General features: G+C 43.0%; 1 protein-coding gene across 1 annotated transcript in view; it reads left to right on the top strand.

Moving 5' to 3' along the window:
- The first annotated feature begins 654 nt into the window (after positions 1–654).
- prkar1b (protein kinase, cAMP-dependent, regulatory, type I, beta) overlaps positions 655–18,190 on the top strand; it is a 61,612-nt gene continuing 44,076 nt past the window's right edge. The window contains exons 1-4 of the mRNA XM_070847160.1: positions 655–763; positions 2,228–2,415; positions 14,628–14,798; positions 17,986–18,077. Of these exons, the coding sequence (XP_070703261.1) occupies positions 2,242–2,415; positions 14,628–14,798; positions 17,986–18,077 (437 nt within the window). The 5' untranslated portion in view covers positions 655–763; positions 2,228–2,241. The remainder of the gene's footprint in view (positions 764–2,227; positions 2,416–14,627; positions 14,799–17,985; positions 18,078–18,190) is intronic.

The raw sequence follows: 18,190 nt of genomic DNA, 5'->3' as shown, positions 1-18,190 counted from the left end.
GAGAACTATTGTACTTTTTAATCCACAAGATTGATTTGCTAGCTTAGTTGTTTGTTGCTATGCAGATTCAGATATAACCTAATACAATCAACCAACAAATGTGATTTGTTATGGTTAAAGATAAACTTTATTGACCCCTTTAGTGAAACCACAAGCTACCCTGCTGTATATGTAGCTTGGTAGAGAAATAAGCTCCACTTTTATCAGCTGTGACATTAAAGTGATGTACACATTAATGCATCAATAATTATACTTCAATCATTTAATATAATGGGACATTCTGTATGTAACCCATAATGATTACTTTTCCTTTGTGTACTTTATTTTGATGCTAATACAAATCCTATTCTGTTTGATTGCACAGAACAGAAACAAAAACAACCACATAGCAGGATGGTTTGGAGATCTTGGATTCATGACTTTATTTAACATCCTGGCTGTGTCGCTGCGTCAAAGATGTTAAATGCACGCACTGTCCTTCCTCAAACCTGCAGATGAAACCCCAGTCTGACCCCGGTCTTTTTTTTTTTTTTTTTTAAGCGGATGTTTCCTTTAAAACACTTTCACCTGCAAACGGTCCGGCGCGTGCTCGCTGCCGCCGGCCTCGTGAGAGCGCCGCTGCGGTCAGATTGACGTCATCCGGACTGACGCAGAGCGAGCCGAGGTGGAGGAGAGGCAGATCAGCAGCATCCCTCCATCCAACCCCGCCGACCTCCCACCGCCAGAGAGCTGCTTTCTCACTGAGCATCCTGCGGAAATAACGGTAGGGACTCCAGCGAGGGCTCCCAGATTTCATCACCGCTCTTCGGCGGCTTAGACCGGGCCCCTTCGGCGGCGTTTACGTCGCAGTTTCCCCCCTTTCGTTGTGGTTTGGTTGTCATTGTTAAGGTTAGCAAAGCTAGCTGGGTTAGCTGCCTGTCTGAAGGCAGCTGAACAGGTGCTGAGTTTCATCACCAGCTCAAGCAGCATACACGGCAAAATTGTTATATTTATGCACTGCTTGGCTGTTTGCTGTGAAGAAACTGCACTCGGTAGATGTCATGCCCTGAACTCATAAGTGATTTTGATTTATTATGCAGTAAAAACAACATATGGCAGGCGTGATGACCCTTTGAGGAAGTGACACAGGGTAGTTCACAGTTAGCTACACCTGCTCAGCTTCCTGACTCGCTATGAGACGACCTCCTGTTATTTGACATAATCAGCTGTTGCCAGCTGTCATACACTGCTGCACAATATGCTTCACCTCCACCTGCTTGTTGTTTACTTAAACAAATAACATTAGATCCACCGAAGCACCAGTTTACAAAATAGCCATCTTCATCCACATAGTATGGACATTAATGGTCATTAGTAAACCATATATTGTGCATGAGGTGTGTAATGTATTAGTGTTAAATACTGTTCATGGGCTCTTTGTGTTAAACGCTCACAATCAAAGATAAAGGTAAACTGTGTGCACATTTGTCCAAGGATACTGTTTTACTAATAACGTGGCAACCAAATAAGATTGGACATACAATCTAATTCTAATTCTGTAATTTTATATTGTAATATTGGTTTAAATATCACTATAGTAACTTTTACCCTAGAAACTATTTATACATTTAAATAGTCAGGCAGGAATATCTGATTGCTGGCTGTTTTTGGCTAAACCAGCTAATTAAATAGCCCAGAAATCAAAGTACTTCATTATATCGATGCAAAAAAACCCAAAATCTGTATTGCCATAAAGCAGAGCCACTCATTGATATACAACATTGCCCATAATGCCCACAGATGCTAAATTGATAGCCACCATGGATTAAACTCAGTTGACAGTGGAGTACCAACTTAGTTATTGGTGTTTACAAAACTATTTGTCTTCCTCAAATAAGAAAGTAAGGTAACACATACTCGCACCAGTTACCTTCATCATACACTGTCATGTCTTGTTTAGGGCAGTGCCAGCTAACATCAGTTCATATCTTGAGGCCCTTGAAAGGAAACATAAGCAACAGGGTGTGAAATGTTCATTCACCTCCTTCCCATGATCCATTGCTTCTTCATTCTGTATCCTACTTTCCTCTTAGCATACTGTATACACTGCACACCCCCCCCCTTCACTTCTATTTTGAGTTTTTCCTCAACCCCTTGCTCCTTTGCTACAATTTTCTACCCCCCGTCTCTTCTCTGCTTTTCCCTCCCCTCCTCTCATGGTCCACCCTGTTTTCTCCCACTGCCACAGAGATAAAAGATAAGATGGCCACCTCCTCCTCCACTCTGGAAGAAGACGAGAGTTTGAAGGGCTGTGAAATTTTTGTGCAGAAGCACAACATCCAGCAGATCCTCAAAGAGTGCATTGTGAACCTCTGCATCGCTAAGCCTGAGCGTCCTATGAAGTTCCTGCGGGAGCATTTTGAAAAGCTGGAGAAGGTTGGTGACAACAAAGTTTTGTGATCGTGCCTCATAGGTTTCTGACTCTGAGTCTCTCTGTTTGTAATGTGGGGCTCTGTGTTGCCTCAAATCTTGTGTGGTGAGCTTGAGGTTGTTAATTATAATGTACTTTTAACCTAAACATGATGTGTGACATGAATGTTCATTGCAGTGTGTGTCATTTACCAAGTCGTTTTTACACTTTTATTTTCATCAGATTTCTCAGATATTAATATTTTCTCACCATATATCATGAAAACAGCCTGTGCAGATGATATAGTCTATAAATGAGCCTGTCATAACCACTTATATATGGTCATTACAGGCTCATTTACAAGATGCTGTTTTAATGCTGTGGACGCTTGTGAGTGTAAAAATGCACAGGTCATTGAGTGTGCTAGTGTTTCATGAGTGCGGTGCACTGTGCACAAACACTCTTTTATTTGTATTTATTTTGTTCGTAACACCATCTCATATGAGCAGGAAAAGAACATCCCAACTAGATGCTGCGTTAAAAAAAAACACTTTTCTCAAACTGTTAGAAGAGAGCTTTCATGTTTTATCCTATAATGGGAGAATCCATTAGGGGATGTGAGAGGAGCACCCATGAAAGGTCAGTGTCCTGTTTGGAGGCTCAGGGAACAGACTGTTTGTGTCTGTCTGTCTGTCTGTCTGTCTCTGTGAGCAGAGACAAAGTAGGTGACATATCACTCATTAAAAGATTAGAGCTGCAGAGAGTAGGATTTTGCAAGGAGGGGGGAAAAGAAAAATCATAACCAGAAAACAGGTTAAAACAGGGGCGACCTCTGTAGCATATTCCCACAAACAAAGTGACTGCTGAGTGTGTGTGTGTGTGTGTTTTGTGTCGTCTCTTTTCAGCTAATCAAAGCTGTGTTGGCTCTGGCTTTTTGAGCTAAATAATTTGAACTCTACTAGTAGGCATACTGTAATATATTTTTAAGGTATAAGCTAACTTAGCTAAGATTGGCCCGCTTCTTTCAACCTTGCATGAAGCATCATTGCACGTATAAGTAAACTATTATTGTGCCTGATGTGCGATTTAAGTTGTGTCCAAAATAGCTCGTGCCTGAATTTAGCCTAAATGGATGTTCCCTCCCAGCGCTTGGCTTTGATCAAGCAAAGACGTAGATGGGTAGTTTGCTCATGAGTGGATCATGTGTCAAGTGTTGGAACAATGGGCTCCACTCTTACACTTCTGCTGCAAATAGGTCAGAAAGGTGTGCGAGGTGTAGCTGTAGGCTGGCGATGCTGGCCTGAGGAGAGTTTAGGCCTCTGTGAGACATCTCCAACAAGAGAAGTGATTGTGAAGAGATATCAGATACGGCAGGACTGAGGTTCACCATCCTGACGCCTGGAGGAGGGTCTCCATCCTTGTTACAGTTATATGTGAGAGTGTGTGTGTTAGCATGTGGGAGTCATCTGATTGGGTCTGTTTTTTCAATACAACAATTTTTGGTTTTGTTAAGGTTTCATTGTGTTGATATAAGTTTAATATCCCAGTATTTATTTATTCAGACAGACCAATCAGACTCTTATTTACAACAATCTGCACCTACAACACATAAGAACATACAAAAATGTTCTGTTTTTGCTTGCATGTCCTGCACTCTTCATGCGTCTGCATCTGTCTGCTAACAGAATCTGGAGCAGTGGCCCTCACAGAGCTCAACGAGACAGAGTGCCGAAAAGAGCACAGCGTTGATAGTGGAGCTGCTGCTGTTCGCGGGGACTGTAATGCTGCACAGCCAGAGAGGCAGCATGAATACTAATGGACGAGATAGAGCTCAGCAGAAGCATACAGTAGCAAGTTGTGAGTGATTAATGCTGTAAAATGGCGTACTGCACACGTGCCCTGCAGTGTGCGTGTCGAATCTCAACAACAAATAAGTTTAGAAGATTTCCTTTGCGATCAGTAGATGAAAAATTAAATGTTCATATGCTCATGTTCTATCATTTATAAATGAGTGATCTAGTATTCTTACTGAGAAGGGAGCATGAAAGAGAATTTATAAGGGAGGATTTATTCCATTAAAATAGCTAGCATAGACAAATAGAGTAAAGTACACATGGGCCTCAGTCCTGCTGAAGCTGGGCTCTGGTGTCCAGAGGCAACAGTGCAAACTCTATAAGTGGCCGGGGAAGGATAAATACATCGTTATTAGTGGAATAAACTATTGCATGTGCCATGATCCCCTCTCCGCAGTACACATCTTGCTGCCAATGCTGCTGCAGCTACACTTTTCATGCAAGTGTCACGCTGTCATCAGTGCTGCTGCTCACATATAGCAGTTAATCAGCCCCCATCTAAACCCCTGCATCCATCTCTGATTACACCGTCCTCTGAGGGGGGGGTTCGCTGTCACTCCTCAGTCTCACTGTGTGCTGGCTAAGTGCCCGATGCTGCTTACATGGCTTCAAAACCAACAGCTCCACATAATATTTCTGCTCACACGACAGGAAATGTTATTGTGATTCCTCAGAGGAAATGGGGTTCGGAGTGTTGCTTCAAGAACAATATCAAAAGGGCGCATATTGAGGACACATATTACATTAGTAATGATTTTACTGTATAAACTTAGAATCTCTGGGGAATTAATTACCAGTCTGAAGTGTAGAAAAGCACACACGTTCTTGTGTGCAGCGTTTTCGTGTGTGTGTGTGTGTGTGTGTGTGTGTACATCTACATAATGACAGTTTATTCATATGTTAGCTCATAGGTCAAAGGTCAGTATCAAAACATCATCTTTTCAGGTAGTAAGGATGTAATGTATTGCTGAAGGAGCAGGGCCTGGACAGCTATGTTGTTGAATGGTGGTCAGTGAAATCAGCTGGACTAAACAAGTGGTTAGAATTTAAAAAAAAAAAAAAAAAGAAAAATTGCAGGCTCTCAGTCCACATCTCGCTATTCCGGTCAAGCCTTCCAAATCTGTGCTTGTGTTGTGAGGTCAGGCATTCGCGGAAATGAAACAGGCCATGTATGCTTTTGTGGTGCCCCAGTTATTTAAGAGGCTTATTGTGCTTCTTTCCCCCTGTGCAGGGTAACTTTGAGGACAGTATTTAGTTCAACAAGCCATGTCTATTTAATCTGTATTTCATTTTCTTATTTCCTACATTTTATAGTGTTATTTTTAAGCTTTAGCGGTCTTCTGCTGCTCAAAGTATTCCATTTGATGTCTTAAAATCTTTTGTTTCTCAGTACAAAAAAAACTGCTTTTAGAGGAAAATAGTTTTAAAATGAAAAACCTACTGAATGGTAATAGTTTTGCTGAATCAAGGTGGCAGGTCTTGTCTCTGACTCTGGCAGCCTTTCAGCGCTCTTGCTCTCAGTACAAAGAGATAACAGAAAACTCACTTTTGTCATCACATTTTTTTCCTACACTAGACAGTCCATGTTTGTCTGTGTTTTTCTTTCTTTCTTCTCTCTCAGCCATTTTCGTCAGCACTGGTCGCCAACTAGAGGCGGTAACCTAGGCAACAGTAGAGGATAGCTAGACTGTAGTCTATGCTGTGTTCAATGAGCCCTTTTATTCACAAAGTTTATTCCACCTCTCCTCTCATGTGTTCAGGTTTTGCCAATTAGATCATCGGGGTATTCTTTCTCCCTCTTTGCCAGACCTAACCTCATTTCATATCTGCACAGGATCCGTTTCATACGGCTTTCACAATCTTATCTGGAAAATCTCTGCTCTCTGTCTCGGTGTCTGCATCATCCTCTCTCACAGTCTTGTTCTTTGATGTTATGGTACTTCTTGTCTCCCTCAATATACATGCTGTCTTTCTTTCTTTCTTTCTTTCTTTCTTTCTGACAGACACGCACACACTTTAGAGCAGACTAAATCCACAGTCTGACTAGTTTGTTGTTAAACTGTTGTTTGCGATATAATAGCACTTTTTGGTCCTCAGCTGACGCCATGAATGGGAGGATAACTCTCCCTTTTGTGCCGCCTATTTATGCATGGTAATGATGCCTTTGATCTCTACAACAGTAGCTTCAGATGGGTGTTCGTTTCTTCCCGTCCCCATCTATCAGCTCAGCTCAGTGTGTAATTACTGAAGAGAGAACTTTAATTCTTGGCACACTACAGTGTCAAAAGACAGACGCATTTCTGTGATGCCTTAGCTGAATTTAAAAAGTATTCTGACAGCACTGTTCAGTTTACAGTGAAATATCTATGATTAGGGGATGCATTTTTTTTCTTATTGATATAAAAACTTGTTGTTGGAGATTCGGCTCATGAACAGCAGGGTTATTGAAATGTTTTGTAATACACAGAGATTATTGTTGCGGTCTTTTTCGCCGTGATCATGTGCATAATAAGTGAGCGTTTCTGCAGTCTGTTTTAAATGGTCAAATAAAGTCTGCACAAACCCAGATTGGTGACTGTTTTTCCTCATCAGCCTGCGTCATTACAGATCTGTCCAAGAAGGCAGCACCATCTAGAAGTGCCAGGAGTGAATGTGTGAATGTGGAGATGCCACTCAGTGTATCAAGTGGGCAGCTGCCGCCGCAGATGTTTTATTGAATGAGGCAAACCGCATCTTCAAAAGGCTGAGCAGTGTTTTCTAGCATCCCTGAACCTTCTCTTTCTTCTCTTTCTCTTTCCATTTATTTTCCGTAAGAACACATCTGATGACTTAAGACGCATCTCTATCCTCTTTCTGGGATTTTCACTGTAACTGTGTAGCAATCAACACTTGGATCTGTGCAGAACATACCACCTGCACTGGCAACCAAATGTCACTCCTAAACTCCATCTGCATGCGAGCCTAAGCACCATATTTGGGTGATTACATGCCTTAGCACTGTTCTGTCATCTCAAATTGAAATTTAGGACCACCAGGACAGTTTTTTATTTGCAGTTGTGGAACATTTTCTGCTTAAGGCTGAAAATATTAATACAAATGTAATGTCAACACTGTCACCATCGCAAACGCCAAATTCCAGTCACTATTGTCAGGGTTACAGCAGAGGAAAACCTTTCAAAATAAAACCAAATCTCAGAAATCTGCAAATCTACTTTTAGCTTTAACAGTTTCTGCTTCTTCTCTGTGTGTGTGTGTGTGTGTGTGTGTGTGTGCGTGCGCGAGTGTGTGTGAGTGTGTGTGAGTGTGTGTGTGTGTGTGTGCGCGAGTGTGTGTGAGTGTGTGTGTGTTGCTATGATCAGCAGAATGCTCCCTGTGTGCTTTACGCTCACAGCGCTGTCATATGTTCGTGTCTCATGCTTCACTTCTGATTTCTCCTTTGACCCCCTCCTCCCTCATCTTTTTATACTCCTCTCTTTCTTCAGCAGCCATGTCCATGTCCTCCCCTGTACCCTTTAAACAAGATTTTATTGCGTAAGACTTGAAATTAATCACCTACAGTAATGAACTCTCAAGTACTTACTGTTATCAGAAAAGGCTCTACTCTCAGTTCTGTCTTAAGTCGAAAGTAGCCTCTTAAGTAGCCTCCAAGGATCTATTTTCTGTCAGGAAACCACACAGTCTTATAAATGTAAACTGAAAATAGCCCTTTTTAAGTGGCCATTTAGCTGAAATGCACTATATCACATTGCTTTGCAACTATTATGGTTATTTTAATTATCGGTGACTCTTCTGTTCATTTCATCATCTTTGAAATGCTTTGTCTGACCTTCACACAAGACAAAGAAAAACCAGATAGTTTATTATTTTTATGCATATTCGTCAGCATCAGTGTTGTATTTATTATTTAGAAAAAAGGGGAATTTAAATTAAATCATTATTACTGTTTATCACAATTTTCTTGTTTTTTTTTGTATTGAAATATAGCATAACAGCATCAACAAAAAATAAATCTCAGCCAGAAAAAACAGAGCAGAATCAGGATACACAAGTAACGTCTCTGTTTGTGTGTCTACGTGTCCACAGTATGTAGGCCAGTGTTGCATGGATCATATATTGGTGCCAAGCTTCCCTCATAATCAAAAAGCATGGCGAGTAAAACAAATGTAAACCCGGCTGCGCCAACTCTATTCATGAAAGATCCCATCACATTGCATTATGGGAGCGTTCCTCACTCTTTGTCTGTCAGTCTATCAGTCAGTCAGCCACCGTCTCCCCGTACCCTGTAAGATGAGAAGCCTTTCAGTGCTGCCAGCCATTCAGCTGTCACCAGGACCTATCATAACAAATCCACCAGCCCCTTCAAAGGCCTCTGATTGACAATTTGTCATGAGGGTTTGGTTGTTTGCTGAGTTCGCTGAGAGCATTTTAAAGCAGAATTAGGTGTAGCTTTGGATTATCGCTCCCATATTATACTTTTTCTTTTGTTTCTTTTACTTTGTCCCTGTCTTCCTTTTGTTCTTAGATTCTTAGATTAGTCTACATGTGTGTGTGCGAATGATGTATATGTGTATGTAACAGTTTGTCTCACGCACATAGTTTTTGTTGCACAGTGTAATTAGTGTCTCCAGTGTCTGTGTTCACTCATCACCACCATGGTGGGAGCAGGGTATTCTGTCAGATCAGCCTGGGGTGCGCGCAGTGACCCAGGCCTAAACCTCCTCCCTGGCATCCTGGGGCCCCGACAGGTAAATCGGACCCCCAGCCCGTTTCCCCGGTGGTCCGTCTTTGTCCTTTCTCATCTGCCCGTTGCTTCCCTCCTCCCTCTCCAACTAATCTGTGGTCTGTGTGAGAGAGAAAGAGAAAAGGTGTACAGCACTAAGATGTAAAGCACAGGGACCGAGACCATAAGAGAGATGTGTTCAGAAACTACACAGGATGCAAGCAAAAGATGTTTGCCTGAGCAGTTAACCAATGTTACAACCAGACACAGCATCGGCAAAGCAGGCGGCATCCTTATTAGTAGAATGCATACAAATTCTAGGGCTATCAATTATTTCCATTATCAATTAATCAGAAGATTATTTCCTTAATTGTTTTTAATGAAATTATTCATTCAAAAGATTCATTGATTAGCAAAATTGTTGCAGATTCATTTTATGTCAGTTGACTAATAGTCTCACCAACAGAGTTTCACATCTGAAAAAGTTTTCAATAGTTGGTGTATTCTTGATAGACGTGAAACTCATAAGTTATAAGTTAACTGAAAATAGTGAAAGAACTGAACAACACTGAAACTCAAACCTGAAAGAACTCCCACCAACATCCTGCAAGCAGGAGAAAACCGTACATTTGATATGAAGTGCAGAGTTAGATAGCTGTTCATGCAGTTCCATTACTTGGGGACGGAGAGGCTGGTTCCCACGAGTTTGTTTTAGAGTTAAGTCTTGGTGGTGGTCGAGGGATTAGATTTACGGTTTGTTAATGGTTACGTTTTAGCAGGTAGAGTATTGAGGGGTTAAGATTAGAGAATGAATGAATCAGTGGGGACTTACTGCTGGGATAACTTAAAATGTATGTGTTTTTGTCCGTGTGCTGCCACCATAAAGAGAGTGTTCATCATTTCGTTGCCAGAATGTCAGCACTCCACATGCAGTCCCAATACAGCCACGAACTTTCTGTCCATTGTGGTGCTGTAATGGTGTGGAACAAAGTGATGAGTAGACTGTTAGCTCGGCTGGTGGATCAGCTCTCCATGCTTCATTACCTGTGTGTATGTGCGTGTGTGTGTGTGTGTTTGGGCGGCACCTTGTTGTTTTTGGGTCACTCGCACGCTTTCAGGCTCGGCAGTTGAGAGTGAAATTGTGTACGTCACCGGATTAGGGCCACCTAAGGTAACCACTTATGGATGTTTCCTTTTCTCTAAATAGTGTCAGAAATAAACTTCGTAGAAGAGTTGATGTTTTGATGTGTCTGTACTGTGTCTGTTGAATGCTTTTGCGCTTAAAATGAATTGCATTTGGGCTGATTGATATTGGTTAGTCATAGCTATTAGGATGAGTTAGTCATAAGTTTTGTTCCTATCTGCTAGGTGCAAATTGGTTCAGGGAATGAACAAAGCAAGAGAGACCCATTTTTAATACGACTCTTTTGTCTGTGCGTTCATTCTTTTTGGTTAATCTCTGACCCACAGTCACTCTCCCTCTAATGGAAAGCCCACTTTTTTTTTTCAGAGCCTCTATGTCCTGCTTACGTCTGTGTCCTCCCTCTCTCCTCTCCTCTCCCCCCCCCTCCTCTCCTGTCCTCTCTATCTGGCATCCAGCCGCTGATGATGACGCAGGGAGAGCTGAGGAGTGAAGGAGGGAGAGAGGTTAGAGAGACTCTGACACAGGATAATAGCACTGATGTTTAAGTTGAAAATAAATTGGTAAACAAATAAAGCAGATGGAAGGAAGATGAAGAAAAATAAAGAAGATGGAAGTGCTTTGCTTTTGGAAAGATGTTTAACGTAGCTTGAAATAGAAATGACAGCACCTCAGGCTGTGACAGGTTGGCAAAAAACCTACTGCAGAGGTGTTTTGCTTAGCGACTGAACACATCCCTGAGAATAGTAAATGGCACTGACATGGCCAATGACAAGCTAAAGCAAGAAAAAGTTTGCCCCTGCGGCTGGTAATGACACATTGCAGCTGTTCTCAGCTCACCTTGGACTAATGAAGCCTCCCCTGTAGATGCTTTCACACTTATGAGACATCAGAAGTCACACTGCACATGTTTCGCGTGTCCCTGTGCTTGAGCACCAGGGCCGGAACAGTATGAGGACTTGTTAGAGCCAGACACAAAGTCCTCACTTGATGCCTGACCCTCTGACCTAAGAGGAAAGCATGTGGGTGGGGCCGGAGATCAGTGAGATCAGATCAGCGAGAAAGACACTGAATGGTACAGACCAGTGTCAGGCACACACACCAGGAATGTATGGGTCTACAATGTATCCCTATGGGAATGTTTGGAGCCATTCGCCTGTGCAAAACAGACAGACACGCCATTTGGTCAGAACAGAAGGCCGTATTGAGGAGATTGACGTTTTCCCTTCTGTGGACTGAATCACTGTAGATGTGTGAGTGAGAGAGAAGGAGAGAGAGAGACAATCTGTCAACAACAGGCGACAGAGCTGGTGTGTGTGTGTGTGTGTGTGTGTGTGTGTGAATGTAGGTGTGTGAGCCACCGTTGCTTCCTGCTCAGACTCACCACCAACTATTCAGGATGCTCACAGTACCCAGTTGTCATAGTGACGGGGGGGAAGCAAGAGGAGCCCGCTCATTGCGCCACCTGATTGTGAGTGTGAGCGTGAGAGGGGGGGGGGGGAGAGAGAGAGGGAGAGACAGGGAGAGAGAGGCTGGAAAGCGGAGACACAGAGTTGCGCAGGAGCAATGGAGAGACAGGCTTTTTGCTGTGATCAGTGTTTTCATCTGTAGTCTTGTTCTTTAGCTGCTGGCTCGTCTGGATCGCAGACATTTTGCCACGTTTTTCCCTCAGACACAAACTTGGATTCTCTGTTTACCCGCACGCACACACTCAAAACCGAGTGTACACACACCACATACACACAGCGGTTGCTGTGCTAGTATGGCAAGATGCTGCTGCGGTGTGACATGTGCGTCAGGTGTGTATGAGATGGGGATCCATGTGTGTGGATTGTCATCCACACTGTGACACAGTCACACTTTGACTTGATGCCCGGTGCCTCTGACAGACTGAGGGACTCACAGCAGGCCTGGCCAGGGGCTCTCCATGCCATGGTAAATACCTCTGCTACCAAACTCAGCCTATAGTTAGCCTCCTGGAGCTAACCTGTATGTGTAGCAAGTAGGATTCAACACTGTTTGTTGTTGAAGCATGTGAAGTTTTCTGAAAGGTGAGATGCTACCTAGTTTGAGTGAGTGTGTGTGTGAGAAACTAAATGATCATTAGTGTTGAGATCCTGACTTTTCTGGAGTGAGGAGAAAAAGAAATGCATGCATTTTCAGTGCTTGAAAGGAAGGGAGGCGCTGTGTTTGTTGCGTGTCACCTGATTGCAGACCGTGCCACCTTGATTAGGCTGGAGTGTGTGAGCTCTCCTCTCCCCCTGCAGTCTGCCTGTGCATGTGTTTGTGAGACTGTGTGTGTTGATGCTGTTTTCTGGCTCTACCTCCCCTCTTCTCCTCCTGCTGGCCGTGTTCCCTCAGGCAGTGACTCTGCGTAAGCAAGAAGTGTGTGTTTGTGTTTGTGTGTGTGTGTGTGTGTGTGTGTGTGTGTGTGTGTGTGTGTGTGTGTGTGTGAGATCTGCATTATCACAATGTTTTACACAGACGGTGAGCAAAGCAGCACAGTAACCTTAGGATGTAATGAGCAGGGGAGAGACAAAGCCAGACAGGGAAGGGAGTGATAAGAGACAGAGAGATAGACTGTGACAAAAAGATCATCTCATGAAAGGATACCAACTCAACAATGAGTGAGAGTGCAAGCTGATGAATGCCCTCTAGTCCGCTGCCTAACCGGCTGCTGCTCTGTGTCATTATAACATTGCTGTATTACTGTTCCTGTCCCCATTACATTATGCTGTTGGGATGATCGAGGCAGATAACTGAGAGAGAATGTGCAGAGAAGTGCTGAGTTGTGACGTCTGGATTTGACAGTTCTGTTTGTCTCAGTTTTCAGGTAATATGACTCACTCTCTCCACCTCTCTTTGCGACCTCTTTGTCAAAGGTTGTCTCCCTCTTCCTCTCCCTCTGTCCCTCCCTGTCAGTATGTGAGCAGAGAGAGGCGGCAGCAATTTCTGCTCCCCGCTCAAGGCATTCAGTAATCACTCTGCTCCCAGCTGCTCCAGGTCTTCTCCCCTCTCTAGTCTTGCAGAGGAAAAAGTTGCCTCACTGCATTTCTTAGAAAATGGTGGTACTTGAATTATACAACAGAATCCAAAATTTAGAGATGGTGTGAACTCAGTGGTTGCATGATGGTGGGAACAAGCAATTATCTTAATTGACCATTGTCCTTCTTCGTGATCAATAATTGATTAAATATTAAAAGGTTATGGAGCACAGAATGCTATAAACAATTTACACAATCAGAATAGATGAATTACTTGAATCTTAAGTTAATAATTTAAATGCAAATTTCATTGTCAAAAACAGGAATGAAACAAATGAATATGTATATTATTGATTAACCTGCAGATCGTTTTGATCTATAAAACGTATATAGTGAAAAATGAAGCATAATCTGCTTACGCTCATGACAATATCTTGAAATAGCTTCTTCAGAAACTCAAAGATATTGTGTGCCATCATAAAAGACAGAATAAAATGCTTAACATTGTTATAAAACCATCAGGCTCACATGATGGAGCAGGAGAGATGCTGAGAGAGCCACCAGACAACATCATTTCTGTTTTTCTGCTTCTTCTCCACAGTGTGAGAGTGCCACCTCTTGCCACTTGCCTGTCTGGAATCTTGTTACTTGGAGATACCTTTCTTTATTTCTGACAGAACTGCACAGTAGCAATGCAGCGAATCAGCAAACAGACGAAATTGCTCCTGAACCAAACTATGTGGTGGTGAATTATACCGCTGTCGACTCAAGTAAAGGAACATACACACAGTGCCAGCAGGAGTGCGATAATGCACATCATCATCATTGTTCGTCCTACTCAGACACTGTGGAGAAATACACACAACAGTGGACGCCGGCCACCTTTGCACAAACTGCTATTGTCACATTGCCCTTGTCTCACAGCCCTCTCACATATTAACAAGCCTACAGTGGTTTTATTGTGTACTTATGCTAATGTGCTAATCAAGTGTGCAATCAATAATTCAGTGTTCAGTAGTTGAAACAACAGCCGGCCAGAGGCATCCTGTCTCCCTTTTGATGTCTTTATTCCTTGTTGTTCATTATCCGAGAGGAGGAGAGTACCTGGCTCATTCTTCTTCTCTCTGCACGTTCAGGCCTGCAGATATTAATATTTGATGGCTTAGGCTTCAAACTGTAGCAGCCAGATGTCCAGACAGCGGGCACTCAGGGCTAAGACGTGTCAACTGTACTTTCTCTGTGGTTATATTGTCTGACCTGGTTAAGAATCCACGTGGTGCTTGATGGCAGAAAAGGCGCTTGGAGAGGTTTATCAGCCCCTCCTCATGTGATTGTTTGTGAGGTGAAAGAATAACAGATGCCCTCAGATGATCTTGTTTGTCTTGCCTGAAGCTACAGTAGTAGTTGCATCTTTTTTTTTTCGAGCATCAGCTTATTCATATTTTAATCACTTAAAACCTTTTTTCTCGCCCTCTGTGTGTCTTCCTCTCTATGCTTGTGTCCCTCTAACAATCCCCAAACTCTCTTCTTGTTTTTGCAGGAAGAATGCAAGCAGATCATGGCACGTCAGAAATCTAACAGCCAGTCGGACTCACACGATGATGAGGTTTCTCCCCCACCGCCCAACCCTGTTGTCAAGGCCCGCCGCCGCAGGGGAGGTGTCAGCGCAGAGGTCTACACTGAAGAGGACGCCGTCAGCTACGTACGCAAGGTCAGCCTTGAAACATGGATGCATACGTAAAACATCATCCATCCTTGCACACATCCTGGTACACACAGCCAGTGCATAAAACACAAGTCATCAGCAGGTTTGCACACGGATACATGCAGTCATTGTTGTTAATTTGTTGGACACGGAGCCGAATGTAAAAACATTATTCAGAACAACGTGACAGTGGGAAGAGAAGAACACTGTGTAAATTTATGACCGCAATTAACAGACTTGGACACTTCAGTGAATTTATTTGCAGCACAGTTTGTGAGTCAGCGGCTGAAATGATGTTCAACACAGATGCTGAGTTTCGACTCGACTGGTTTTTGCAGATAGTCGACACCTTGCTTGCGCCCCAATGGAGGTACACATTAGATTGACCAACACATTTTAGCCTACCTTCTGTACATTTTTGAGAAACTAGGTTTCAAGTCTTTGAATGAAGGGTTAGGGTTAGGGTTAGGGGGTTAGTACGAGGATGCATCACTACAAGCAATCATTTTTCTTGTTGTCTTGTTCCTCACCTTTATGCTTTGTCATACACATACACGTACATGGAAAAAGCTGATTAGAAACCTGGTTACATGTATATATGGCTAAGAAATCGGCTTTCCCCATGAGAACTGGGTTTTTCTAATCCCTTACCCTGATTATGCAAACTGGATTTCTTGTGTACAGTACACGTTGTTTAAAAAAATCAGGTTATTGCCGAAGGCTGAGCATAATAATAGAACGATTAACACTAAATCTGTGAGTAAATTAAAAAGCTCTTTGGTTTTATTTATGCTTGGATTTCTTTTTTATTTAAAATCTTTGACAGACCATATGTGTAAGAGGTGAAGGGGAAGAGAAGCTAAAATCATTTCTTTTGTAAAGTAACTTGTTTGTTCTCCTGGACAGCAAGGCGGCTGTTAGAGTTATCTGCCATGTTGCAACCTGCCGCGTCCATTAATTTAATGGAGCAATAGGAAAGGGTGCTCTTTTGCCAGAAACTACAACTCATCTTTATACACGCAGACGTGTACATACAGCACACACACACACACATGCACTAATTATTATATGATTACCATGCTTGTTCAACTGTAATTAATTTGCCACACAATTAACTACATGGTACCTAGCTGAACCCCCTATCACCATGCTCTAATGGCATTGCAGTGTGTGTGTGTGTGTGTGTGTGTGTGTGTGTGTGTGTGTGTGTGTGTGTGTGTGTGTGTGTGTGTGTGTGTGTGTGTGTGTGTGTGTGTGTGTGTCAGGTGTGTGTGTCAGGTGTGTGCACACGCCTATATGAATTTGTGTTTGTGGCTCCGAGGTCCCCACCAGACACTGCGGTCATGTGTCATGGCAACGAGCCTGACCCCATCTCCAGCCTCATTTTCTTCACCGTCCCTCACTATCTCACGGACTGATACACACACATATGCAACAACTTACACATGCAATGACTCACACAGCTACGTGAGCCACATGTGAAAAAGGAATTAATTCGTGTGATTATCCAACACACCAGATCATCAAAGAAAATTTAGAATTAGAATTGAATTAAAACATGAAGGCACATTATTGCCTCAGTATGACAGAGGATTTCTTCTGCCCTTTGATGCAAACTGAAGTATCACACACACACACGCGCGCACGCACACACACACACACACACACACACAGTCAGAGCCTGTGTGCTGACATCCTCCTCCATTAATGACTTCACTGTGAAAACCAGCAGCTGTTTAACAGAGCACAATCAGTTAGCTAACCCTGCTCATGTGATTAAAAAGAGCTTTTCTGTGAAGTGTTATGAGTCTTAACGAATTGTGAGGCCTGTCGGTCAGGCCTGGAGATAACATTAACAGAATGAATCGCAGGGCTGCCATCAGATTGATGGGAACTACTGTGGACACCCTCTCGATGACGTAGGATCAAAATTGGCGTGACGAGTGAAAGGGGTCTTGTGGCATTAAATGAGGAAATGTGGCCCGGACAACATCATACTGTATGATGCACGCTGTAGTGAATGTGGATTTCTCAAATACTTTTTACTACTTTACCAGTGAGTACACATGTAATAAATCAACTGACATTGATCGGCTTCCTCTCATAACCGCATGTAGGTGTAGCTGTTAAATCATTAGAAATCCATCTTGTCCCATGTGGCTTTACTCCAACGATTTTCTCTCATTTGGCCAGAACAGAATATCTTAACGTTGCCCTGCCAAGTTCCTGTAGAAAGGACAGACTCTAAATCATCATTTCGAGTGTTTCAAAAGCTGGTAACAAGCTGAGTGCCCTGACATTTAATGATCCCCTGGGTGCCAGTGCTGGGGCTAGATCTTGTGGAGGATGATTAGATGGCTGACCTAAAATCTGAATGTGAGAATTACTCCTGTCACCGAGCCTGTGTATCCTCCTCTAACTCAGTTTCCAGGCCAGACCAGCCTCTTTCTTTCTCTTTGTGTCCAGTGAGTAGCCAGGCTCGGTCACTGCAGATAAAACCTTGGTCTTTTTATTTCACATGTGATGTGGTTGTGTGTGTGTGTGTGTGTATTTGTGTGGGTGCTGGGCACAGTGCTGCGTGGTCGTCTTCATGTGGAGACATCTGTTGCTTTAACGTAATTACAGCCTACCCCGTCCTCTCCCCCACCACCACATACAAAACACATACACACTCCTCTCCCTCTCCAGGTCATTCTGCACCAAGAAGGATTTAGTTTAGTTCCTCCCTCCCTGTTTCTCTCACTTTTTGCCTTTCTCACCCTTTGGTAAAAGGAGCTTTAATTCTCCTCTCAGCTGCCTCTTTATAAATACAGACTTCTGTGGCTTTGTTGTGGCTACAGACTTTGCCATTCCCATCTCATGTACACACACATGCGCACGCACACACCACAGAGTCTGGGACATGAAAATGCATGTTTTATGAATGAGCTTAGGCCTCTTGCGAATTTTTAAGGGCTGTGTGTCATTTTGAGTGTAATCCCTGAACAGATGGGCTTTCCCAAAAATACACAGACACACGTGTGGGATATTCCTTTCAGAGTTTGCCAATACGCTGCTCTTTAATTACTCAATTTAGTCTGCTTTTGAAGTCAGGCCCATTATGTGTTTGTGCTGGTTTGTTTCATGTGTCCACCTGCATAAAGCTGTTGTAGTCTAATTTACTGTAATGGATATTACTGATTTGTCTACACAGGTGATCCCAAAGGACTACAAGACCATGACAGCCTTGGCCAAAGCCATCTCCAAGAATGTGCTGTTTGCTCACCTGGACGACAATGAGAGAAGGTACAAAATGTTTGCGACCCCACTGACTTCTTTAATAGGTTTGCACAAAATCCTGTGTGTGATTCCAGCAATCCAAATGTGTGTGTGGTGAGTGCATGTGTGTAAGCTGATAA

This window comes from Pempheris klunzingeri, chromosome 17 (genome assembly GCF_042242105.1).
Source record: "Pempheris klunzingeri isolate RE-2024b chromosome 17, fPemKlu1.hap1, whole genome shotgun sequence".
In the NCBI taxonomy this organism is placed as follows: Eukaryota; Metazoa; Chordata; class Actinopteri; order Acropomatiformes; family Pempheridae; genus Pempheris; species Pempheris klunzingeri.
The sequence above is the reverse complement of the archived record's forward strand: the minus strand, read 5'-3'. Positions and strand labels throughout refer to the sequence as shown.